This window comes from Notolepis coatsorum (genome assembly GCF_963971535.1).
Source record: "Notolepis coatsorum genome assembly, chromosome: 10".
NCBI lineage: Eukaryota > Metazoa > Chordata > Actinopteri > Aulopiformes > Paralepididae > Notolepis > Notolepis coatsorum.
Window position 1 is genome coordinate 51,900,144 of NC_140174.1, and position 26,301 is coordinate 51,926,444.

The 26,301-nt window shown below is 42.5% G+C and overlaps 1 protein-coding gene across 1 annotated transcript in view; it reads left to right on the plus strand.

The window, feature by feature from the left end:
- The window catches only part of tmem106a (transmembrane protein 106A), a 60,573-nt gene extending 34,476 nt beyond the window's left edge, over window positions 1-26,097 (plus strand). Inside the window, exons 3-8 of the mRNA XM_084322417.1 lie at window positions 5,877-5,937; window positions 11,578-11,731; window positions 13,209-13,349; window positions 14,972-15,015; window positions 15,988-16,041; window positions 23,771-26,097. Of these exons, the coding sequence (XP_084178543.1) occupies window positions 5,877-5,937; window positions 11,578-11,731; window positions 13,209-13,349; window positions 14,972-15,015; window positions 15,988-16,041; window positions 23,771-23,879 (563 nt within the window). The 3' untranslated portion in view covers window positions 23,880-26,097. The remainder of the gene's footprint in view (window positions 1-5,876; window positions 5,938-11,577; window positions 11,732-13,208; window positions 13,350-14,971; window positions 15,016-15,987; window positions 16,042-23,770) is intronic.
- The last annotated feature ends 204 nt before the right edge of the window (window positions 26,098-26,301 follow it).

Here is a 26,301-nt window from a genome sequence, read left to right on the forward strand (position 1 = left end):
GTCATTGTATACATGTTCAGGTGATAGCTGCTTAGCTTACGGTTAGCCAGTCAGCTGTTAGTGCTGCGTTAGCCTGCTGGGATCGCTGCATGGCCTGCTCAGGTTGGGCCTACTGTTAGCCAGTCAGCTGTTAGCTGCGGTGCTAGCATGTCGTGATCACTAGGTAACGTTAGCTTGCTGCTATAGGCCATGGCCTGGCGCGGGGTAGCGTTAGCTTCTCGCGCGCCGCCGTGAGCTCGCTTCTGGTCGCGTGCGCCGTTAGCTCGGCGTCTCGCGAGCAGGGGCAGTAGCGCCCGAACGGTTGGAGCGGCCGTTAGCTTAATGCTATTCTGTTGAACGTGCTTTGATTTTAACATGTTTTGCACTCTTGACTACGACGTCATCCTTGACAGGGGATGTTTCGTCGACCCTGCCCTGAGCCAGGACGGCGAGGTTGCGTCAACAAAGAGGACTGTAGTGCGGGTTGGAGCGGCGACGCTGCCCAGTTCGAACAACACAGGAGCGGCTGTGTTCCTACGGTGTCTGTGACTGCACTTCGCTGATCTACGTTCCGGGTAGGACCAGGTTTGACCAGACCTTATAACACGTCTTCTGGTTTTACTTTTCTAAATGTTTTGTGAATGACGATGTTTTCCCAAAACGTGTGTTGCTGCAATGCATTTAGGATACGGCGCGAGTTATGTGTGAACTGTCTTTGTCACTGGCAGTTAGCTTCTCCGTGCAAATCGGCTTGTTACAGATGTGAAAATGATCTGTTGTTGTGAGAAACATCATGTGTGTTTATATGTACCGTGTACTCACAACTAAGGTAACTAACCTATGAAGCTATGCTTAGTGACAAGCAGTGTTGTGCTAGTTACTGAAAAATAGTAACTCAGTTACTTTACTAGTTACTTCATTTCAAAGTAACTTCGTTACTGTACTAGTTACTTACACCCAAAAGTAATGCGTTACTGTGAAAAGTAACTATTTAGTTATTTAAAAAAAAAAAAAAAAAAAAAATTGCTCAAGTCCCATGCCCCATATACTCAAAATCGGTTGATCAACTTGACAGTTTCCATTCACATCACCGAACTCTGCTAAGCAATGTGGTCTAGAGCGTTTCATTATATATTCCCTCCCCGCTGTATGTATATTTCTCTCCCACCCACCCACCCCCTCCTAATGTACAGTCCCCTCCCCATCATATGTATATACTCTGTCAGGATCTAGGGGTAACAGTACTGTATATTTGAATACCGCTTATGTCACAAATGTATCAGTACTAAATACCTATATGTCCCTATGCCATAAATGTCATGTATGTTGTGTATGTCATAAATGTCTATATGAATTGAAAATGGGGGACCCTGATGGAAACAAGACAAACGTCTTTCTCAGGTCTGCATCCCCTTAACAATTGTATGTATTGAGCCGTACTGTATTGTACCCATTCTGCAATCTGTTAAATAAAGTTTTCATTCATTCATTCATTCATCCATTCATTAATTCATTCATAACCATCTTGCAGCGTTGTTTAAGATATCAATCAAAGCATTGCAACGTTAGAATAGTTAGGATATCAATTGTGCATGAAAGGACTATATTTATATTGTTTGATTAGTATTATGAGATTCCCTGGCAGATTTCGTACAGTCAAAATCCGTTGATCTTGAGTTTCAGTGAACACATTGCACTCACCGTCACCAGTCTGCGGTGGTCGAGATGTAACGTTAGTCCAGTTGACTCCAGCAGCCCTTCAAACATGTTCTTTATCTCGTTTCCATGTTGTATATTAATTATCTCTCCAAGTAGTTGCTAAATGGTTTGTTAGTTCGTTATTATTACTGCGTTCTTATTATGTAGATTCATAGCGAGCGTCCTCTTGTTGTTTACTAGAGCGTCTATTTCTTTCAGAACGTCAGTGGCCAATCAGAAGTGCGAAAACCAGAATGAGGCTACGGAAAGAAATAATAATAATAATAATACTTCGTTTTATATAGCGCCTTTCAGTCTACAGTAAACAAAACAAACGCAGGCGAAATAAGGACGCTCGCTATGAATCTACATAAAAAGAACGCAGTAACGAACTAACAAACCATTCAGTAACGTAAGTAGCGTTACTGAATTTCAAAAGTAATGCGTTAGAGTACTAGTTGCGGCAAAAAGTAACTTCGTTTCTGTAACGCGTTACTTTGTAACGCGTTAGTCCCAACACTGGTGACAAGTGAGTAAAAGAATGTTCTTTTCTCAGCCTGTGATGACAATGAACAGTGTGTTCACATATTGACAGGTTTTCCTGTTTTAACTGGCCGTATTGAGGGTAAAATAAGAGGATTGTGTTTTCCCGCCGGTTCCCTGGGGACTTTTTCATCCTCCTATCAGACATGTTGTGCACTATTTGTGTCTTTTGTGTGGTAGGGATGCGATGTAACCCTTAGCTTGATTGCTGAGGTTGTGCTAAAACTGCTGGAGAAACTTTATTTTCCTAAAAGAAAAGATGGTTTGGTCGCTGTCGTGTGTGCTTAGCAAGGCCTGTGGCCGTTACTAATCGAGAATTATGTATTCTCTCATTGTGAAAAACGGCGTTCCTCTGTTGAGTGTTTTTGCCATTTTTTGTAGGTGATGATGGGTTGTGTGTGTCATGTGACCTACAACTGGGTTGGACTGGCCACAGAAGCACATGTGTATGTTGGACCGGGGCTCTTAGAGCCCTCTCTATTCTGTGTTTTTTCCTTGGTAAAAATCAGATAGCAGGTTAGCTCATGCGCTGTGTGGAGCTGTCAGACGCTTCATAGAGCTGACTATGACTGTGTCATATTCTCTTTTTGTCATTACATCGTATCATGGGTGTGGGGTCGTAAAGGGGTGAACTGGTAACTTTTCCTCTTCCCCTTGTTTCTGTCGGTCAGGGGTACACCCCCTGTCCTTCAAGGTTCCCGTCACGTGGCGGTTCGGCACGTTACGGGGGGGGGGGGGTTTCCTGGTCCCACGGCCTGGTATATTGGGCGTGTGCACCGCAGGAATTCCCCCACCATAGAGTACGTCACCGTGCGCGTCTCTGTTGGTAGGACTTCCGTGTGCTGTTCAGGTCCATGTGATGGATCTGTTTCAGGGGGGTGGTCAGGGCTCCTCCTCACCAAGCGCTTATTCGGGCCTTCTGTGAGTTCGGACTCCTTCTTCCATGTGAGGGAGCCTCCATCAGAGTACAGAGCCTTCCTCCTCAGATTGTCAAAGTGAGTGGACCCTCTAGAAGGTGTCCTGTTCTATTGTATATGTATTCGATTCAATTCGATTGTTGAGTGTGTATGGGTTCAGGCCTCTTCCCCGGAGAGCCCTAAAACCAATTTTTTACATGGCTCAAGGTGCAATATATTCTTTTCAATCTGTACAGCTCGCGTGGGAAGTCTCTCTGGGGATCCCCGTCTCCTTCCTATGGGAGGGTGGTGGGATGTAAAAATGTGAACAATTTTTACCCCTGGCTGTGTAGACTGGGATACATACTGTTGATGCTTCCTTCTTTTCTATTCACAAAGTGTTGGAGTTAGGAAGTGTCACACCCCTCTTGTCGTTCCCCTGGGCGCCTTGGGGATTCAATGACAGGTCTAAATAGCCTGTTCATTGATGGGGGTGTGTCCCGACGCACGTATAGTGCTAGCTCGCTGTTAACAGGCGACTGACTGGCACGCCTTGGTTGCTTGTGGTTGAAACAGCGTTTTTATAAAGCAACTGAGATGGGGGTTTTTCCTCTTCCGACGACCAAATCCCACGACCTGGGTTGGTTTTTCGACGGATTCTCGTTCATGTCTGGGGGATGATGACGGAATGGATCTGAACATATGTAGAGGGGTCTCACGCCCTTGGGGTGGGCCACCAGGCGCGGTTCGCCCGAACGTCTGGGTGGCGCCTTCTTTTCATGTTAAGATCGACACGCATATCTGCCCTTCTCCTGGAGTAGGCATGTCGGCGTGGTTAGGGCACGGGACTGGTTCTGGTCGCGCTGGTCCGGATCAGTTGAACCCGTTGTCCGCCGGGGCTGCAGATCTGCTGTTGTGGTACCCTGAGGGACTTGGGCTTTTTTCAGGGGGAAAAATGCCAGGTCGGTCCGGGTGTCACAGGGTTAAGCGCTATGGAGACCCTGGTTGAGTACGTTTTTACTCAGCACTGTCGTAATGGCTTACAGCCATGCCATTCTGTACACGCTCGATCTCGTCGGATCTCGGCCGCTACACAGGTTGGTCCTGGTTAGTACTTGGTTGGGAGACCGCCTGGGAATACCAAGTACGGTGTGCTTAGGGGCTGGTTCTCCGTTCTTTTTCGCTCCTCTCTCACGCATGGCGAAGAGGGGCCTGTGGGGGTGATTTTTGACCTCCTCTGGTGACCCTGTGCTTCCCGTACCGCCAGGCCCGGTCCGAAGTAATGTTTCGTCGACCTGTAGGCCTGGGTTAACCCTTTTTTGAAAACTGAATCACTTGTACTGCGGTATAGCCGGTGTATACCCGCAGGTGTGTTTTGGAGTTTTTTCTTGAGGGGTTATAGGAACAACCACCGCATTGGGTAACACCGAGGTGGTTGATTCCCTGGTGTGTTGGAGCAGTGTCAACTCCCGGGTTCACCGTTTGAGGGTGCCCCTGCACGTTCATGACGTCTGCCGATCGTGTCAGCCTTCTCTGCCTCGACCCCATTGGGTGGGGGTTGGTTAACCTTTTTTGTGTGCTTACGGCCATGCTGACTGCTTGTTCTGCAGGGTCAGTGTGCCAGGCGGTGTACTATTGGGGGGACAGGGCCCGCTCGGCTTACGGCCATGCCAACCTGAACACGTCCGATCTCGGAAGCTAAGCAGGTTCTGGCCTGGTTAGTACTTGGATGGGATTCCGCCTGGGAATACCAGGTGCAGTAACTGAGGGGCCTTTGTCCGAATACGCTGGCGATGTGGGGGGCGGGGCACTACGTGCCCACCTGGTGGGGTCTTGATGCTGGCATCATGGACTTCTCCGGGCCCCCATTCCGGGGAGTCCAGTCCTTTTGGTGGGTCTGGGTCTTCCTTCGCGCTCCGCTGCTACGGCCTTGCCACGGGGTTGGGTTTGCCCTTGACCCCGTGATTTTGGGGGCAGTAACGAGGTTGTTCCTCCGTTCGTTCCCGGGTGGCATGCGGGTTGTGCGTGTGTGTAGTCGTGGGGTCAAGCCACGGTCTGCTCACCCTGTGCGTTGAGTTGCTTGAGTGCCTCTTCGCACGGTCGGGTCCGTCGCCCTCCCGTGAAGCCACCAATAGGGGGGGTGCCCTCCATTAGGGTGGGTCGGGGGGGCTCGGCCCTCCCTGGTCTGATGGTTGTGGAGGGCCTCAGCAGGGTACATTTGTCGAGCTTCTAGCTCCCGCTCAGCTCCTATTATGCATGAGACGCTGAGCGTGAGCTAGTGTGGCACAGAACGTTAGGTTATAACTATAACCAAGTTCTGTTAACACTAGTGAACGCTCAGCGTCTAGACGCTGCTGCAGGCCCTTGATTTTTCATTGTGATGAAATTTGTTGGGAAGGAGATGAGTGTGTGGCCCATTCCGGCTTATGTAGGTAGGCGGATGGGGGTGTGGCCAGATGAATGCTGGCATTTAAAGGTACATTTGAAATTTATTCAGTGTGCATACGCTGAAGCGAGATTATGCATGAGACGCTGAGCGTTCACTAGTGTTAACAGAACTTGGTTATAGTTATAACCTAACGTTTACGAGTGTGGGGTTTGGATAGTAGATCATTTGTACTTGGGGATGCCGTCCCTTTCCTTTGTCTGGGGCCCTTTTGGCTGTTCTCAAAATACAATGCAACGTCTATGGGCTCAAGCTCCTTTCATTCCTATTGTTCAGTAGGATCTAATTTCCTTCTCTGGTTTTCCTATTTGCAGGCCACGACCAGCTGGTTGCTGTAATATCATGTAATGACACGAGGCTGAAACCAAAACACACGTAAGGCATAGTGGTGGTGTGGTGTATGTGTGTGTGTGTGTGTATATGTATGCATGTGAGTGTGTGTTTGTCTTTATAGTATACATGTATTACTGCATTTCACAATATCAAGTCAAGTCAAATGTTTCTTTATTAATCCCCTTGGGGAAATGCAAGTGTCATAGCAACATGGGGGAGGTACAGGCAAGGGAAAATATAATAATAGAATAGAACATAATAATAATAATAGAATTGTAATAAACTGTAGACAATGTATACTCGATAATAGTATATATATGTGTAACCCAGGTTTCAGATTCATAACTATTTAGTCATAGGGACATAAATAGTTAATGCCATTGAATAAGAACATAAATAGTTAATGCTATTATGTAAGAACATAAGTAGTTAATATTATTGGGTCATATGTATATTCGTATGAGATTAGCAACTTTGACCAAATCCTTTGAATTGCTGCACTGCCCTTTAAATTACTTCATGCCGTAGATAGATGTCACGACAGCCACGCCTTGCTTTACGGCAGGTGAGTCTTGCACTACGCCAGATGAGATTCCAGATTGACGGAGATAGCCGCAGCTAAAAGTTGCTGGATACCGAGATGAAATACCACCACAAAACAGTTGTCAAACAGTTATAAAAGATTCCCCCAGTTACAAAACCGAAGAAGCGTTGCAGTTAAAGTAGCCTACGGTTTTGGCCAGGTTTTTCTAGCACCCCGTTCCACCCTGGGAGCAGTTCCAGGAGTCCCGGCCGACCACCATTCACCACGTGTGCCCACGCGGGACGAGGCAGTGTGCCGGACCGATACAAGATGGCGAGCCAACCCACTGAACCTCTGATATAGATCAAGGCTAATGCCGGCCTGATTCGAATACCCCTGTTGCTCAACCCCTGTTGCCCCAACAGTCCGGTAGGATTGAACTGATTGAACTTGAGTCATAAGAACTTCCAAGGGCTTCGACCCCGTTCACCTTTGTTATTTTGACATTGTATTTTGTATTTGATTTGATTTGATATATGGGTACTGATATTTCTCCTATAAGAAGGGATAATTAAAGGGTAAATACACCCAGTAAGATACAGGGTACAAAATAGTCACACGCCCACCGCCACAGGCTGGTAGATTTAATGTTTGGCCGTCATAAATTAAGGCCTGGGCGCCATCTGGCGGCCAACAAAATCCACTGCATGCGTCGCCATTAATATGATATGAGTAGCCTCCAGCTGGAGGGAGAAATGTCGTGGGAGCGGGCGAAAGTTGCCCAATCTGGAACAATCTCCGGGGCTGCAGCTGGCCCCTATTGGATGCGGGCGTGGTGAGTTGAAACGAAAGTGAAACTGTGTGTGTGTGTGTGTCACGTCTCACGTGTCCGTTCTAATGTTTACAAACAATGAACCTTTAAATGTAAATGAGATGCGCTCTGCTCACGAGATCAAGTTTGTAACATGAGACGCACACGAGGTCTGTCTTCATCCGTTCTTTAGCCTACAAAAAAACCTGCAATCGTGTTTTTGATTGTGCTCTGATATTTAATTTTGCATTTGATTTGACCAAATATGTGGAGGCATATTTTGTACCCTGGTTATTTCGCGTTTGTAACGTCATAACATCAGTGGAGGCTGCTGACTGATTAATAATAAGCTCTCTTTATTTCGCGGAGCATAATGTGATTTCGCGTTTGTAACGTCATAACATCAGTGGAGGCTGCTGCTGACTGATTAATAATAAGCTCTCTTTATTTCGCGGAGCATAATGTGATTTCGCGTTTGTAACGTCATAACATCAGTGGAGGCTGCTGCTGACTGATTAATAATAAGCTCTCTTTATTTCGCGGAGCATAATGTGATTTCGCGTTTGTAACGTCATAACATCAGTGGAGGCTGCTGCTGACTGATTAATAATAAGCTCTCTTTATTTCGCGGAGCATAATGTATAATGTTATTTCGCGTTTGTAACGTCATAACATCAGTGGAGGCTGCTGACTGATTAACTCGTAACGTCATAAACCAACTACCAGATTCACTCGTCACTGTACATCAGTGGAGGCTGCGTAACTGACTAACTGATTAACTAGAAACTGCACATTGAGGGGGTTTGAATCACGCTACATCAGTGGAGGCTGCTGACCAGATTATTATTATATTATATTAGGGGTGGACGGTATTATTATTATCATCTATTATTATATTATTATTCCATACAAGGCTGGATGCATTACAGACTCCGCTAACATCCCTTGTTGCCTTGTAGGTGGCAAGTATGGATTTGTTTATCTTGTTTGAAGTTGTTTTAATATATTCTTTAATTCTTTTGCTTCCATATTGTAAATAAATTCGCAATAAATTATTTGCATTTAAAACTATTAACGCTGACTCATTCCTTCAGTCCACTCAAAATTATGCTAATATTCCTTATGTTGTTTATGATATTAATTGAAAATAGCATACGAGAGTATTATATAGTAATAATAACACATGGCGATATACTAAAAAGCTATTTATAATTTTTGGCTGGTAAAACATCTCGATGGCTGGTACTTTTTAAAATCTACCAGCCAAATGGCTGGTAAGTCAAAAAGTTAAGTTTGTTCCCTGGTAAGATACTTGAACCACTGATAATTCTCCATTACGAAAGGAGAATTAAAGGTTAAATACGCCCAGTAAGATACCTGAACTACTGATGTTCTCCATTATAGAGGACGAGTTAAAGGGTCTATGTACCCAGTAAGATACTTGAATCTCATTGATGACATTGATTATAGCTGAATCACTGATGGTTCGCCTGTAAAGAAAGATGGTTTAAAGGGTAAATTCACCTAATAAGGTATTTGCATTCCTATAACCTGGAATATTTATATTGGTACTTAAGAGTTTAAAGGGGCATTTCACCTAATAGGGTACTTGCATTCCCTGCACATTTAAAGGTTTAAATTAATATGTTTAAACACTTACCTATTGAAATGATAAACTGATATAGAGTTTACTGATCTGCAATTGCAGAAGAAAAGATAACGAGTTACTCATGATAAAGGGATACATCCAATATCCAACCTTGAACCTAGCTTTAGCTAGAGATAACCTCAGAGATGTCTGAACCAACCCTAATGTGTTAATCCAATCAACCTAGAACTTGATTTCGAACTAACCCTCCCGAAAGAAGGAGTGGTTTATGAAAGAACCTAAAGGGGATACTTCACACTACTACTGTTTACTTCACGTCTGTATGTCTGTATGTCTAGCTAGCGCGCTTAGAAATAAAACACCGGTCATTGTTATAACTCTGTCTCTGGTCTACTATTCCTTTAATTGTGTATATTACTCCTCTCCTCATTCGAATCTAGAACTGTGCCCGTGGCGAACAGCTGTTACTGTTAGTGACACAAGTGCTACATATGGTATTAGGGGTGTAAAGGTACACGTATCCGTACCGAACCGAACCGTTTCAGTGTGTACCGTACCGTACCGAACGGCTGTGTAGTGTACCGAACTAATACAACGGTATGTTAACCACTAACGACCGCCCACCGGGGGCTGTTTTTTCCACAATCTAATATAATTATTATAATTTACAAGTCGATTATTAATTTCAATATAGAATATTCATTGACAGCCCTACAAGTACAATTAGTTACTGCACACTACATCACCCCTGAGTGGAACATGGAAAGCCAAACTTTCCCCCACTGTACCGAACCTTGACTTCAAAACAAGGTACGTACCGTACCATGGTCTTTGTGTACCGTTACACCCCTATGGTATACATAGTAGTAGCACACTGCGCCAGGGTGCAGTGTTTAGTAGTTAAGAGTCAGACAGTCCTAACAGTTCTCAAGTTCACCAGCTGTTAGTTCTCCATGTGCCACTTATATCATGTAATGTGGATAATCTGTGTGTCTGTACATTTGCCTCTCTGGTCGAGTGTGAGTGATGATTAATGTCATACATGCGATCATGTAATGCAGACTATATATATATATATAGTGTGTGTGTGTTTATGTGTTTGTTTCTCCCTCTCTGTGTCTATATTTGCTTTTGTTCGTAGTTAAATACATGTTGACATATACTGTAATTAATGTTTTGTGTTTGCATGTGTGTTTCTCTGTTTGTTCTCACTTGTGTGTGTACATGATAATTAATGTTATACTACATCATGTCATTTGGATCAAATTTGTGTTTGTGTGTGTGTTCATATGACAGGAAGTTACCACTGATGGCTTGCAATGCAATTAATTAATTCACACAAAACGAGGTGACGTTTTGAGCGTGCTGCTCTTTGCCAGATTTCTTTGGCATGAATAAAATCTGTGTAAAATCAGTGTGCCGACGCTTGTATGCTACGACCCATTCCTGTGCCTGTTTTTAGTTTTGTAGTCTGTGTAGAGTAAGACATGTTAAAGGAACACGTCAACATTATAGGAAATATGAAGCTTTACCATCTTCTCCAGAGTCAGACTAGAAGATTGATACCAATTTTCACTCTGTGCGTTCAGTAGAAGGCTATCCGGCTACAAGCTAGCCTAGCTTAGCACAAATGAATGGAAAAGGATACGGGCCACTTTTTCTCCTTATTTTTCTATTTTTCTCCCATCCCAATCGCAATCCCATCGCCAATTCTCCCTTCAATTCTCCCCTCCTCTGTCTCGAACGTTGCTAGACTATGCCTCCCACTGGTCGGCTGCAGTGAGGACCAAGCCTTGCATCACGTGTCCCCTCCGGTACACGAGGAGGCAGCTGTCGCATCTTGAACAGCGCGATCTCTCAGTGGCGACGAGTAACGCGTGGGAGGCTCACGCTGCCCCCGTTACTTCCTGATTCTGCTGTACAGGTGCACCAACTGACCTGTAGGAGTCGCTGTCCACAATGTCCAATCCCCACCCACCAGCTTTCCCACCCCTAACACTGCAATTGTGTTAGTATGAACAACCAGCCAAGCTGGTAGCAACGCCGAGAGCTGGGCTCGAACCCAGCGTATCCTGCGTTAGTGGCGAGCGCCTTGCCCACTGCGCCACTTAGCCGCCCCTCTTTCCCGGAGTTTTAAGATGGGCTAGTGGTCTGTATCCGCTCCCCTTCATTTGTGCTACGCTAGGCTAGCTTTCTACTGATAGCACATAGAGGAAATTGCAATTGGTATCTATCTTCTTGTCTGACTTGATTGATTGATTGATTGAAAATTGTATTAACAGATTGCAGAATGGGTACAATACAGTACAGCTCAATACACACAATTGTTAAGGGGATGCAGACCAGAGAAAGACTTTCGTCTTGTTTACATCAGGGTCCCCCATTTTCAATTCATCATAACATATATGACATACATGACATACAGGTAGACATTACTGTTATATTTAGACATTTATGACATACCAGAGTACAAAAAGAGTATATACATTTGAGGGGGAAGCATATAGAAGACGGTAAGCGCATGTCCCATAATGTTGGTGTGTTCCTTTTAAAGGTATCCAATGGAGTTTTTGACCACTAGTTGATGAAATTGGCGCTATAGCACAAAGTAGGCGAAAAGGGAGTCCCCCGTAAATTGTGTATCACGTGTTTATAATATGTTCAACTCTGTTGGATACCCTTGATTAACTTTGGCCACATATAGTAATGAGGACTGTGTGTGTGTGTGTGTTGTTTCAGGAAGCTCTACATGTGCATCTCTATGGTGGTGTGTCTGTTCCTCAGCAGTCTGATAATATTCTTCCTCTTCCCTCGGAGTGTCACCATTACGCCTGTGTCGGTACAGTCGGTCATGGTGTACTTCACCCCGCACTCGGTCAACATGGAGGTCACAGTGAGTATTGGCCATTACTGCCTACGCTACACCAGCGATGTAACCCCACCTAAACACAGTTTACCCACCTTTTGTAAGTGGGTATACATATATAAAAAAGTCCTGTATTTTGTACCTTTTCCACAATTGTACATGCCTTTCTTGAATCTCTGGAACGTGTTTAGCATTTTCTTTTTGCAAAGAATCTAGTCTAAAATGTATTTTAATACCGTAATTCCTCTAATAGTAACCCTGGCTTGTATTTGTTTCAACTGTAGCGGATACCAGGCTTGTATTAGGAGGAGGCATGTATAAGAGAGAGGCCTATATTTCAAATCAACATTTTGTATCAGTTTGAACCCAGTAAAATGTACTGGGTTCATTTATTGAAACCAAGTACTGTATGAAATACGGTAGTAAACAGTGCAATTACAGGTGGTCAAAAAAAGTTAAATAAAGTAAAATAGTGCAATCACAATACTGGTATAATAATAATAATAACTTCGTTTTATACAATTCTGAGGTAGGCTTACTCTCTTGGTAAACATTAACACCATACCATTATATGGTATTTACTGCACAGCCAGGCCAGCATATGATATAACAACAATAACAAAATATATTGCCTATGGTAAATCCGTTGAGGGAAATACCGTAATTCCTCTAATATACATGAAACCCGGCTTGTATTAGGATGCCGGCTTATAATTGCTTAGCTCAACAGCGCACCCGGTCATTAATAGAGACCCGGTTTTTAATTGAATACCGGTTACTATTAGAGGAATTACGGTAATTGATTTTCCAGGACCTCTTCCTTCCCTTGTAGCACTCAACCAAATTAAACATTTGAATTAATAATGAATTTCTCCATCAGAAACATTAGTGCAAGTAATCCACTTCTCTTACATCTAATGACGTTTTTTTTTTATCATAACAAAATAAATAGCATAAGTACCGTAATTTTCGCACTATAAGCCGCACCTGAATATAAGCCGCAGCAGCTAAATTGAATGATGTGTACATATATAAGCCACACTGGACTATAAGCCGCAGGTGTTTTAATGTTTAATTACCATATGTAATTAGCATTGGGACACAATACTGTCGGACAAATAACAATAATTAACTCATTTACAAGTTGTATTAAGTTTAGCAAATAAGGGAACAGATAAATAACATTTCAATGCAGTCAAAAAAGCAATATTTCGATTTTTACATTTTTGGGTTTGGTCAAGCCGCACCGTTATATAAGCCGCAGGGTCGAAAAATGGGGGGGGGGGGGGGAAGGCGCGGCTTATAGTCAGAAAATTACGGTAATCTTTTACATATGATGAAAGTAATTTCTTATGATTGTGTGAGTATGTAACAAATAATTTCTTACCATCGAAAACAGTCAATTTATGAGTTGATAAGCATTAATCCCAATGACGAGGATGTAGAATTATTGATAACACTGTCGTGGTTTCACTTGACTAGATTGTGTCTTTCCCCTCTATAGAATATCATCTCACTCAAAAATGAGAACTTTGTTCCAATTCAAATTGTTGCGTTTGACATTGAAGCACTGGTTCTTCAGAAAGTCGTGAGTAAGACGACGATGGCTAACATGACCAGCATTCAAGCACGTACACTGGACCTGGTGAGCTTCTCATATCAACATCACCACAATGAATTGCCATTAAAGCTGCAATGTGTAAAATTTTCTTTAAAGATTTAGCTCCAAAACATATCTTAACATGGACACACTGGGTCTCATTCTCCAACGGACTTACGACAAAAAGGGCTTTCTCTGAGGGCCATTTGAGACCTTTTCGGGCAAGACAATATAGACAATATATTATAATATAATATTAATTATATGTTTTATTGGGACGGTTGGTGAATCCCAAAATCGTCCCGGAAAGGTCTCAAATGGCCCTAACAGAAAGCCCTTTTTGTCGTAAGTCCTTGCAGAATGAGCCGCACTGACTCTCAGTAAGTGAGTTTCATTGACCGCACCCCAACGTCTGGCACCAAGCAAGCTGGTATTCTGACGTGATGACCCTTCCTTCTTTTATATATATATATTTGGATTGGATAGAAGGACATGAAACCTCTTTGCACTGCTGCTACACTGGTGAAAAAAACTCCACATTGACCGCCGGAGGTCGCTGTGGGCGTATGGCCGTTTGTGCCAGCGCTTTGTTCAATGGAGAGAATGCCGTGTTTGCGAGTGCTAAAACTATATTAAATATTATAGCTATTGATCTAATAACGTTGTCGATTGTCAGTGAGTTTCTTCTGGTCAACATGCAAAAAACAGATAATTTATTCATCCATACATTTCCGTTTTATACCGTGGTGAATATGAGTATAGTTTGAGTGATTCTGAGTAATCCCAGGAAAAGACGCGAAAACAGACCTTTAGTTAAATCCACTTATCACGTTGCCATTTATCGCCTGATTATCGAATCTTCCTGAAATCAACGCTAGATTATCGTTATGTCTCCTCATGCACGCATGAAAGGGGGCTTGGAGTGGGGCGCCCCTCCGTGCTGTGATGTGACCAACGGGAAACAGCACACACACATTCCACACAGACAGCTTCGATCGCGGGAGAAAAAAATATCAGATCAACGCAAAATTGGATATATACTGTCCTTACCTTGTCTCTGATGTAATGCAAAAAAAATAATCCATTTATCTGATCGCCATTCCAAGTACTGGTCGCGGTAGTCCGTCCCACGTTATCCGGCATTGCATATGAACGAGGGGGGGGGGGGGGGGGGGCAGCCTAGTTGATGCATCGTTGTAAGCGATTGAGTATTTAAACCCCGCCCGCACGGCTCAGCTCGGCCCAGAAAACAAACTACATCGTTTCAAATGGAGTGCAATAGCGGCCGCAAGGCAGTAGGCGGTGGTATTGACCATCTGCGATCTCAGACACATTCAGTACAGCATGCACAGGCTGCCCAGATGAATTATGAATGGCAATAGCGAATAAAAGAAATACCGAAACAGAAACGTAGATCTACGTTTCCGGCACTCAAGCGCTGGGCCACAGAAACGTAGATCTCCGTTTTCGGCAACCAAAGGGTTAAGATATGTTTTGGATGCATAATTCTAACAAAATATGTGATTTTTAGTATACATAGTAGCTTTAACCTACAACACTGTTGTTAACGTTCAATGTAACGCAATATACAGTAATTAGCACAGTTACAATAGTGTTATTTCTATTGCCATGCGAATAATTCATCACTTCTCATTTAACCTTTGCAGCATACTATTCAGGTTGATCTGTCACTCGATGACGATGGCCTCAGGTAAGACATACTCTTGTTATTGTATGAAGCAAGTATAGTGTCAAAGGACAGAGTAACACATGCAGAAAGCTTCTAAGAGCAGGAGAATAGAGGCCTGAAATATGAAGCTGCTTCATTGATAAGGAATGGGAGAGTTTGACAAGATCTATGTTGCTCACTGTGTAACATTGCGATTTTAATATTGGAGCAAGGGAATTGGTAAACTTCAAAGGGTTTACAATACATACAAACTGAAACGGCATCTAACCTCTCTCCACAACCTGTCCTTCACAGACATTAAGACATGCGATTTGACTGTTTTGCAGAAGCCCTAAGTTCAAGTCGTAGTGCTCTTGTTTCTGGCTTTTGGGGAGTTATTCATATTTGCAAATATTTATTGGAGCCTTGACATTAAGTGGTTGTAGCTTCGGCTGTGGGGGTCCTGGAGACATGATCCAATAGACTTTTATACACATGAGTTTCCTGAACACCTTTTCGCACCTACTCCCGAACTACGCATGCGCAGATTGATGAACCTAAATCTCTGCACAATCCAGAGAGACTCCGTGGGCAATCTGTGCATGCGTAGTTCAGGAGTAGGTGCGAAAAGGTGACTATAGCTTGTTCATTCATTTTCTCCCCCCGCTCTCTCCTCCATGAGCTCAATGTAATGCGGAAGTGCAGTGATCTATAGGAATAACATATGGATTGTCCTTTTAAGGAGACAGAATGAGGTTAGCTAAGAACTCCTATTCTAAGTTAACCTGATGCGTAGGACCTCTGGTAACCTGCTAAAATATAGCTTTTGTACACTTTGAATGTGATATTTTCACTTCTTCCTAAAGGAAAAGGAAGTAAAAAAATGCATGTAATTAGTTCTAATATATAAAACATAGTTTATTTGACTTTTGCTGTACATATTGTGGTATTGTGTTTCATGCATGAACTGTGCCACACTGTCAACGTCAACTGTTTCTTTATGTGTCGTTTCAGCACTTACTGCAAATCAAGCACCATCAAGGTTCACACTTTGTTTTTGGAGTTGCAGTAAGTCACACTCTCTTATCCGTCGATCAGCGGAAGGGCTAACCACAATAGCACATAGTACAACCCGCAGGGTGTTGAGGGACATTGGGTCTCATTCTCGAACGAATTTACGACCAAAAATTTCGTCTTAGCCAGATTTCGGCCCATTTAAGACATATTAGGGCTGGGAGCGGGAGTCCCCAAATTTTCCTGAGATCAGATTTGATCGTGGCTGAGAGCAGATTTAAGAGTGCTGAGGAGCAGTCTTATGATTGATTGACTAATTTAAAATTGTATTAACTTGACAGACTGTGTTCTCATAGTGATTCCTTCATGTCAACGCTACAGGCCTCCTTGGAATTAATTACTTAATCATAATTAAAATAAATATGACAATATTTTTATTTTTATTTTTTTTATCTTTCTTCCCCTCCTTTTTTCCCGATTTTTCTCCCATCCCACCCTTCCTGGTTGTTGCGTACTTTCCCCTACTGTTGGTCCGGGAGACCGGAGACTGTCACATGCTTTCCTCCGACGCATGTGCAGCCTGGGGCAGGCCAACCTGGCCGCGCAGGTTCTCACCGGGGAGAGTGTAGCGTGTGGGAGGCCACACTATCTCTCCTTAGTTCCAACCCTTGCTGAGCAGGCGCCCCGACCGAACTGTAGGGGTCGCTGTCCACAACGCCCAGGACCCACCCTTCAGCTTTCCCACCCCCTGATACAGCCAATTGTATCAGTGTGAGAGGCCAGCCAAGCTGATAGCAACGCCGGGAGCTGGATTCGAACAGGCGAATCCAGTGTCTCCCGGTGTTGGTGACGAACGTAATCTCCGTGCGCCACCTGCCCCCCCAATATGACAATATTTGTACGATAAGAAATTACGCATTTGATGTCGGAAAAATAAATAATATGGATTCATCTGATCACAGGGCAGCTGCTTAACACTTTAATCGCCGGAAACGCCGAAACTCGTCATTGCCCGCCATGCTCATTCTGCCGAAGACGCCGTAACACGTCTTTGATATCAATATTTCAAAAATCTGTGATCGAAATCATATTTCTCCTCCGGGGACCTGAGATATACTGCTGATCTCCACTCAACTCTCTAACGGTTCAAGAGCGCCATCTGGTGGCCAATCGGCAGATCGCCCAACAGGAAGTGACGCGCCAAACAGGAAGTGCTCACCCATATTTCGTCCGGGCACTCGCGATCGTTAGCAGGACTCCATCTCGACACACTGGATAATAAATCGCTCGCCCTAACTCAATAAACAACGTTATTTGGACGTATATAGTATTATACAACCTGGAAATGGTTCATCTAGATCAGTGGTGCCCAACCAGTCGATCGCGATCGACAGGTAGATCGCGGGCTGATTTCAAGTAGATCTTGATTAATAAAATTTGATTATTAAGCTTTTATAAAGCCTCAAATGACGGCTTACAATATACAATTTTGGCTGGTAGCTCTCGGGCTAGGTGGTAAATAAAAAAGTAGATCTTGGTTCAAAAAAGGTTGGCCACCCCTGATCTAGATCAACATCCCATAATAGAAAACTGTCTACTCCAAGCTGATCGCCCAACGGCCCGAGGAGACTGGGGTAAGTTTCAGCGTTTATTAATACCGTGTTCAATATAAACTGCTCTGATGATCATATGACCCACACTAGATGAATGATATAACGTTGCCCACGGAATTATAAACGACCCCCCGCCCATCCGGTCAACATCAGATCATACGTAGTAACTTCTAGAAGTACCTCCAGTTGAAATTTTTTATCTGGCACCGATCGCTACCAAACTGTATTTGATCATCAATATAATGCATTTGGGGCTATAAATCAAGTTCTGGAGAAAGCCGCAGAAAACGATAAAAACATACTTATACTTTAGACCGTATTTTAGTATGAATATGTGAATGAAAAAGTATAACGTTGCTACACCCTGAACAATAGATATAGGACATTGAATGGGCCATAATAATGTCAATTTAGCAATAGAATTTAAAAAGTTATAGCCCTGCAAAGAAGGGGAACTTCTCCATAGACAAATAGAGCTGGCTAGGGATGGTAAATTATGAATTTAACCATGGCGAGTGTTAACCATATCTGAACCAGCTATTTTGGACAAATATAGTTACTTTAATTACTCAGATATTCAAACATAATTATGCAATTATTGTGAAATGATTGAAAATAATAATTATTTAATGCCTTCTGTGGAATCTGTATTTCTTCTTTCTTATTTGTTACACATCTGTTTTAATGATTAATTATATACATTTGAAAGAATGCAGGTCAACATGCAATGTATCCCATTGATTGGTATACAATGGGACAGACCTTTGTTTGATTGATTGATTGATTGAAAACTTTATTAACAGATTGCAGAATGGGTACAGTACAGTACAGCTCAATTACATACAATTGTTAAGGGGATGCAGACCAGAGAAAGACTTTCGTCTTGTTTACATCAGGGTCCCCCATTTTCAATTCATCATAACATATATGACACACACGACACAGATAGACAGTACTGCTACATCTATACATTTATGACATACCAGATTTGCAAATACAGTACTGTTTGTGATACAAAAAGAGTCCAGAAAAGAGAGTACATTTGACGTAGAAACTGTTGGAGGAGGTTGGGTAGGAGGGGTGGGTGGGGGATAGACTTACACTGTACAAGCAAAACTGTACATTGGAATATTGACAACATACTTGGTCATTTACTGTACATTGGAGGGGGTTGATATAGCTATACACCTGCATTCCTTCGAATATATCATTAATCAATTAAACTTATATTGAAATACACTATATAGCCTATACACCAACACTGAAATGACAGTGGATAAATAAATAAGAACTAAAGCTAATCGGTGGAAATAGACTGCATTAATATTCCATAACAAGTCTTGTGTGCGCCTACGAATGAACAGTATAGGCTTAATTATGGAATAATAAGCCATACTGCGTTCATTCATTACGCCCGCCGTAGGCTATATATATTATATTTTATTCATTCATTCATATACAGTACTGCGTGTGTGTGTGTGCGCACGCTGCGGCAGGTGTACCACGAGCTGTATATGATGCCAATACATTAATCTAATCTAGTTAAAATAATAAGGTAGCAGTCCATATACGACATGGTATTGCTATTTCTTCATCAACATAATTTCATGGTGCTGTAATTAACACAACACAAGGATTCAATGTCCCAGATGACATCACTGGTGGCCATATTCAAACTCATGTATGGGGGCAGTGGTGGCCTAAAGGTTAGAGAAGCAGGTTTGTGACCGGATGTAGTCTCAGGCCCAGTCCACACGATCACGGGTATTTTTGACACATTTTCTTTTTTTTATTATTCAAAAAAAAATACTCTGTCCACACGACTGGTTTAAACTCCGCACAGAGTGATGTATATACATGTAGTACAATGCCAAAGCAGTAGGTGGCGATGTAGTTCAAACATGAAGGCCATTTTCAACCAATCAGAAGGGTTGAACGCGTCACTCCACGTCCTGCTCAAAACAGAAACCCGCCATCTTTAAATTACCTCGCATTAGGGCGGCTGAGTGGCAAGGCGCTCGCCACTAACGCAGGAGATGCTGGTATCGAGCCCAGCTCTCTGCGTTGCTACCGGCTTGGCCGGCCGTCATACTAACACAATTGGCAGTGTTAGAGGGTGGGAAAGCTGGTGGGTGGGGATTGGACGTTGTGGACAGCGACTCCTACAGGTCGGTTGGGTGACGCCGGTGCTGCGGAAACAGGAAGTATCGGGGGCAGCGTGAGCCTCCCACGCGTTACTCCTCGCCACTGAGAGTTTGAGCTGCTGCTGTGAAAAGATGTGACAGGCTGCCTCCTCGTGTACCGGAGGGGACACGTGATGCAAGGCTTCTATCCTCACTACAGCCGACCAGTGGGAGGCATAGTCTAGCAACATTCAAGACAGGGGAGGGAAGAATTGGAAACACGAAATTGGGATGGGAGAAAAATTGAAAAATGGGGAGAAAAAGTGGATTAAAAAAAAAGAAATTACCTCGCATGAACCATTAGCAACATAGCATGTATTTGCGGCAAGAAACAAAGTGCAATAAACAAAAAGATACATTAACTGTGTTCTGCCTCATTTGTTGATGAAACAAAACCAACATCAACACAATTTACCACCAAGAGCGGAGAGTTTAGTCTCACAAAAAGATCTCTGATGTTGTTAGCTACATGCTAATGTGATTGGCATTTTACATTATAATAGTTAGCATTGAGGCTAGCGTTCATTAACGTAGTAACGTTAACGCTAGTAGAATAAATGGATGAAAACGTTATTTAACAGATTGCAGAATGGGTGCAATCAGGGACCGAAACTAGAGAGCGCCACCCGCCATTTGCGCTCAGTTTTTACGTTTGGCGCCTCCCACTGAGAGGTCTGACCGCCGTGTGGCGGGCAATCAAATAGTAAAATAGTCAAATCAAATGTGAAAACTGAAAATCATGATCCAATTCTTTAGCGGAGTTCTCACTCGCTGTCTCAGCACAGACATGCAGCGCACCGCGCGCTGCTGCTGCTACCCCCTCCCCACCTGTTTCTGTATGCCTGCATGTAAACAGAGGCTATTGCCTCCGAGTCACCGTGACGTTAGTCTAGTCAGTGTGGGACCTTCCTGAGATAACGTTAGCTACCGTTACAAAATGACCCAGTCAACTATTCACTTAATTTAATACATGAGGCATTGTGTAACGTTATCCAGCCGGCTAGCTACTGATAGCTCCAGACATCAACAAATCCTCCAGCAATAGTCCAGTGCATAATACCTCCGTTGGCTAGGTAGCTCACTAGTCACTACGAAATGTCGCAGTAAACTAAATAGTTCACTGAGGCGTTGTCCCAACGCCATCCAGCAGTAGCTACAGATAGCTCCTGGCATCAATGTCCTACAACAACAACATGCGTATTCGAGTCCCTGGCTTACATCGCATGAGGGCTGCTGACTAGGATCCAGGTGCAGCGCAGGAGAATCCTTTCATGCTGAATGTAGGGTTTAGGGCCCAGCTGCAGCGCCGGAGAATCCTTGCTGGAGCTGGAGGCCACTCGAGTATACACACAGACAGTGGAGCTGTTTGCAGACAGCGAGGTGGCGATGTCTCGCAGATAACACAATCACAAGTATGATTATATAATATATATATTTTATTAAAAAAAAATTATATAAAATAATAATAAAAAAATGTTTTATCAAAAAAAAGTTGGCAGGTAAGAAATATGCTTGGCGGGTAGATTCTTCCCATCTACCCGCCACTGGCCGGTGAGTCAAAAAGTTAATTTCGCTCCCTGGGTACAATACAATACGGCTCAATACAAACAATTGTTATGGGGATGCAGACTGGACTGGGTTCCTTATAACAATAACTTGACAACACATGAGCTTAGTTGGTAGCCGCAGCTACTTGGGACAGCTCTGCTGTAAACACTGGAAATAACCTCGGTTACTATGCCCACACGCAACCAATGCAACCGGGATGCGCCCAAAACTCCACCCTGGACCCCGGTTTTCAAAGACCACGGTTGCAGTGTTCCAAAAACCCGGTTGCGTGTGGACGAACAGTGCAACCGCGTACATTAAGGCTCGGTTACATAACACCCCGCGTGCGTGTGGACAGGGCCTCAATAACTGTCAAACTAAAGGAATGTGTGCAAAACTGTTTGAAGGTTGTGAATGTGTGTGAGACTAGGTGCAAAATAAATTAGTGTTGTTATTTGGTGAAGTTCACCTTTAATGCATTTTCCTATTTTACTAAAAAGAAATCATGGACATCAGACACAGGGGTGATGTTTCATGCAACAACAAAGCATGTCACTCATTTAGTCCAGGTGTTGTTATGTTCTGTCACCACTAGATTGACACATCGCACCCAGCGGTGGCCTGAAGTCAGTGAAAGGGTTAACCCTTTGGTAGTGTGGTAGTGAAAGGGTTAATATCCACCACAATGAAGTGCCCTCGAGCAAGGCACTTAACCAGCAACTGCTCCCAGGGTGTAGGACTGTGGCTGCCCACTGCTCCTAAATAGTTAGGATGGGTTAAATGCAGAGGACACATTCCAAACAACAAAATAATTCCTGATATGCATGTAAAGATTTACTTGGCAATAAAGAGATTATATTTATACATAGATTACACATAGATTATAGTTATACCCTGTGGTGAAAAGTAACTAAGTATTTGTATTCAAGCACTGTATATAAGTACAATTCCGAGGTACTTTGTACTTTTACTCCACTACATTTCAAAGGAAATATTGTACCTTTTACTCTACTACATTTATCTGAACCCATTAGTTACTTTTTTTTTTTTTTTTTTTTTTTTTTATTATTGCAAAACAAAATTGTTAAAAGTCAGTACTCAACACACAATGCATAATGAAACTAACAATTAAGGTGGCTAAAATGACATGCAAGTACAGTAACAGAAAACAAAAAAAAGTATATAATAATATTTTACCGTATACAGTGTATATCCAACGAAATTACCAATTGTACCAATGTTTTATACAGGATATACTCCTAATACCTATTATCTAAAACCCTACACACATATGCTCCAGCTCGAACCCCCCCCCTCCCGGACCATTAGTTACTATTTTAAAAGTAACTATTTGTTACTTTTTAAGAAAAAACATTTTGCATAGAAAACATCGCAAAGATGTATGAAGATTATGTGTTTCAAATTTGAAGCCTGCCAACTTCAAGAGGACGGAATCAGAGCAGCATAATTGGACGACATAACCTCAGTGGTCAATGGTTTGAACAATCCACACACACACATCATGTAGAATGCATACTTTTCCTTTTGATACTTATGTACATTATTTTTTTTTTTTTATCTACTTTTTTCTCCCATTTTCTATTTTTCTCCCATCTCAATTTCGTATCGTCCAATTCTACCCTCCCCTGTCTCGAACGTTGTTAGGCCATGCCTCCCACAAGCCGGCTGCAATGTGGACTAAGCCTTACATCACGTGTCCCCTCCGGTACTCGAGGAAGCAGCAGTCGCATCTTTTCACCTGCACAGCGCGATCTCTCAGCGTCGGGGGTCTGCGTTTTGGAGGGCACGCCGCCCCCGTCGCTTCCTGATTCTGCTGCGCAGGCGCACCAACCGACCTGTAGGAGTCGCTGTCCACAACGTCCGATCCCCACCCATCAGCTTCCCACCCGCTAATACTGCCAATTGTATTAGTATGAACGACCAGCCAAGCTGATAGCAATGCGGAGAGCTGGGCTCGAACCCAGCGTCTCCTGCATTGGTGGTGAGCGCCTTGCTCACTGCACCACCTAGCCGCCTATACGTATGTACATTCAACATGAAATACTTCTCTACTTTTACTCAAGTAGAATTTTGAAAGGAGGACTTTCACTTTTACCAGAGTACTATCATATCTGGGTTTTACTTACTGTGTACTTCTTCCACCACTGCTTATAGCACCCAAGCTACCAGGGAGACATACTGTACAGTAGCTTGCATAGCCCTCCATGGATCTGACGTGTCACAATATGGCCCTGAATGTTGTAAAACTAGTAAAAGTATAACTATGTTCCACCAACAAAAAACATGGAGCCCAAATCTTTGAACTTTGCTCACTATAAAACCTTGGAAAACCCAATAAAAACCAGAGGCTATACATCCTGTGGGGTTCTCGAAATATCTGTCTGATGTTCGTTCCGTCGCTCTTTTGCTTTCCCACAGAATGATGATGAACGTCTCCTACCTGTCGCACATTGAGCAGTTATCTCTGGATGTCTTTGAGTACATCGACTGTGGCAAAAATTCAACTACCCCCCACCCTATGACGTGATGAACTGCAATTCTAGTTTACAGCCACAAACAACTTAATTTTTTATGGAGAAAAAGTCATGCAGGGAAGATGGATTTTCGGGAACATACATACTGTACCCACAATGGCTTATGAGGTGTTATAATCGTGATTTGTGGATGAGCTATTAAAGCTCTTCTAAAAAACTAAAAGAAAAAAAAACAGGTTTATAACTTCTAAACAAATGTGAAAACGATCTCATCAATGCCATAATCTGGTTATTGATATGGGTGATTATGTGCTTCTATGTACCAGGGATGCACATTTTCACTGCCAATACTGACTGAGTACTAAACCAATACAGAATACCAAAGTCACAGTTACAAGAAATGTAGAAAACCAAGTCGACACATTGCACATGAATCTTGGTACCAGATTTTAGTACTGGGGGAAATTATCTGACACAGATATACCATGTTTTAGCCCGGTATTGGCCCGATATCTGATACAGATATTTTAGCCTGGTATCATCACGATAGTGATACAGTTATACCATGTTTTAGCCTATTATCGGCCCGATATCTGATAGGCAGTGTTGGTATTGGATCATCTCTATTATATGTATGAATAACCACACATGATTCATTATTAATATACATATGATACTTTATATCTGTCTTAAATGGAGGGTTACTGCAAATTATGATTACATCATCCTAGACTGAATTTCTTTTTGTAACAAATGTCCAATTTGTATGTTGTTGTTTTTTGTATGTTGCATGCATTCATCTAGTAAAGGCAAATAATTTTTACTTTTTGATAATTATCTGAATAAGATATAACAAAAAATGCTGTCTTATTCTAGTGTATGATTTAGCATAAGTCTTGAGATATGTCACCAAAATGATTATATTTTTTTAAGTTCATTTTGAGCTATATTTTGCTGTAGCTTACCATTGATGTCTTCTGCATTCATCATTCATCATTTGTTAAGGGTTTTTGAAAAAGGCTTTAATATCCCATGATAGAGAACAATGTGCCAGGGATGTGTTCCAATTAGGGTGTGGTGGATCTATAAGGATTTTATGTCTTTTGATTTTATGTAAGATAAGATATTCCTTTATTGGTCCCCTTGGGGAAATGTATTTAATTTAATTAGCACTTTATTACAAAACAACAATCACAACATGTTACTGTGTTTTTTATTTATTGAAATGTTTTCATTTCCTGGTAAAAAAGTCATGATGTCATAATGTTCGTCTTGGCTGCATCCCTCTCCCTGTGCGTGTCGGCAGCTTCTGGAAGACAAGTCCAGTTCATCATATTATTACTTAATAATAATAATTATTATTATTATTATTATTTTTTTTTAAATGGTCATCACTTTAACCGATTATTAGTGAAAAAACATTTCTATAATGAACTATTGATTATAATTAGGGATGCTCGATATTGGCTTTTTTACCGATATACCGATATTGTCCAACTCTTAATTTCCGATACCGATATCAACCGATACCGGTATGCAGGGTTTCCCCCCTACTTTTTATTTTATTTTTTTTACCGATACAGATATTTTCCGATATCACATTATAATGCCGATATCGGCCGATAATATCGGACACCCCAATTATAATACTTCTCTGATAATACTACTGTACCTTTTGACTGAAGAGGAGGAATTGGATCGGTCATGGTCAGCTGGTTTTCCACCTGCATACTGTATCGGCATCCTGCAAACAGCGAAGATGCTATGTAAACCTATAGGACTGCGGAAACTAGTAGCCTACTGTACCTGTTTTCCAACATTGTGTGAAATGCGCTTACCATCTTCTTCAGAGTCAGACAAGAACATAGATAGCTTTCTAAGCTATCTGGCTGCAAGCTAGCCTAGCTTAGCACAAATTATTGCAAGCTGATACAGACCACTAGCCTAGCTTAAAACTCCAGGAGAGGTGTTTTTGGCCAACAGCTAGGCTAGTGGTCCGTATCAACTTACATTAATTTGTGCTATGGTAAACGAATGGACCTTCATCAGAGTATGGATTCTTTATTGGAATCACAATATATAGAGACAAATGAAGGACAAATTAATGTCGTTTTTTCCTCCAATGTCTGGAAAATAATCAACTTAATTTTCTAAATGTCAAAATATCCCTTAGTTTAAGGATACTTAAGGACCCAACATTGGCCTACTTGTCAACACTTTTACAATACTTTAATTATTTCTGTATTGAAGTGTGAACTCTTGTTTGGATGTAATGTGTTTGACCTTTCTTGTAATGATTAAAACATTCCTTCAGCTTATGAACTTTGATTTGTACTCTTCTTGCCAAGATATGCTGCTGGCGCCGCGCCTCTCAGTGCAAAGCTGACATCTCGCACCAAACTGGACAGACGACGTAGTCAATGCGATCTTATTGAACAACTATGTCTATTATGCAAGTAGTTTGGGGGATACTTT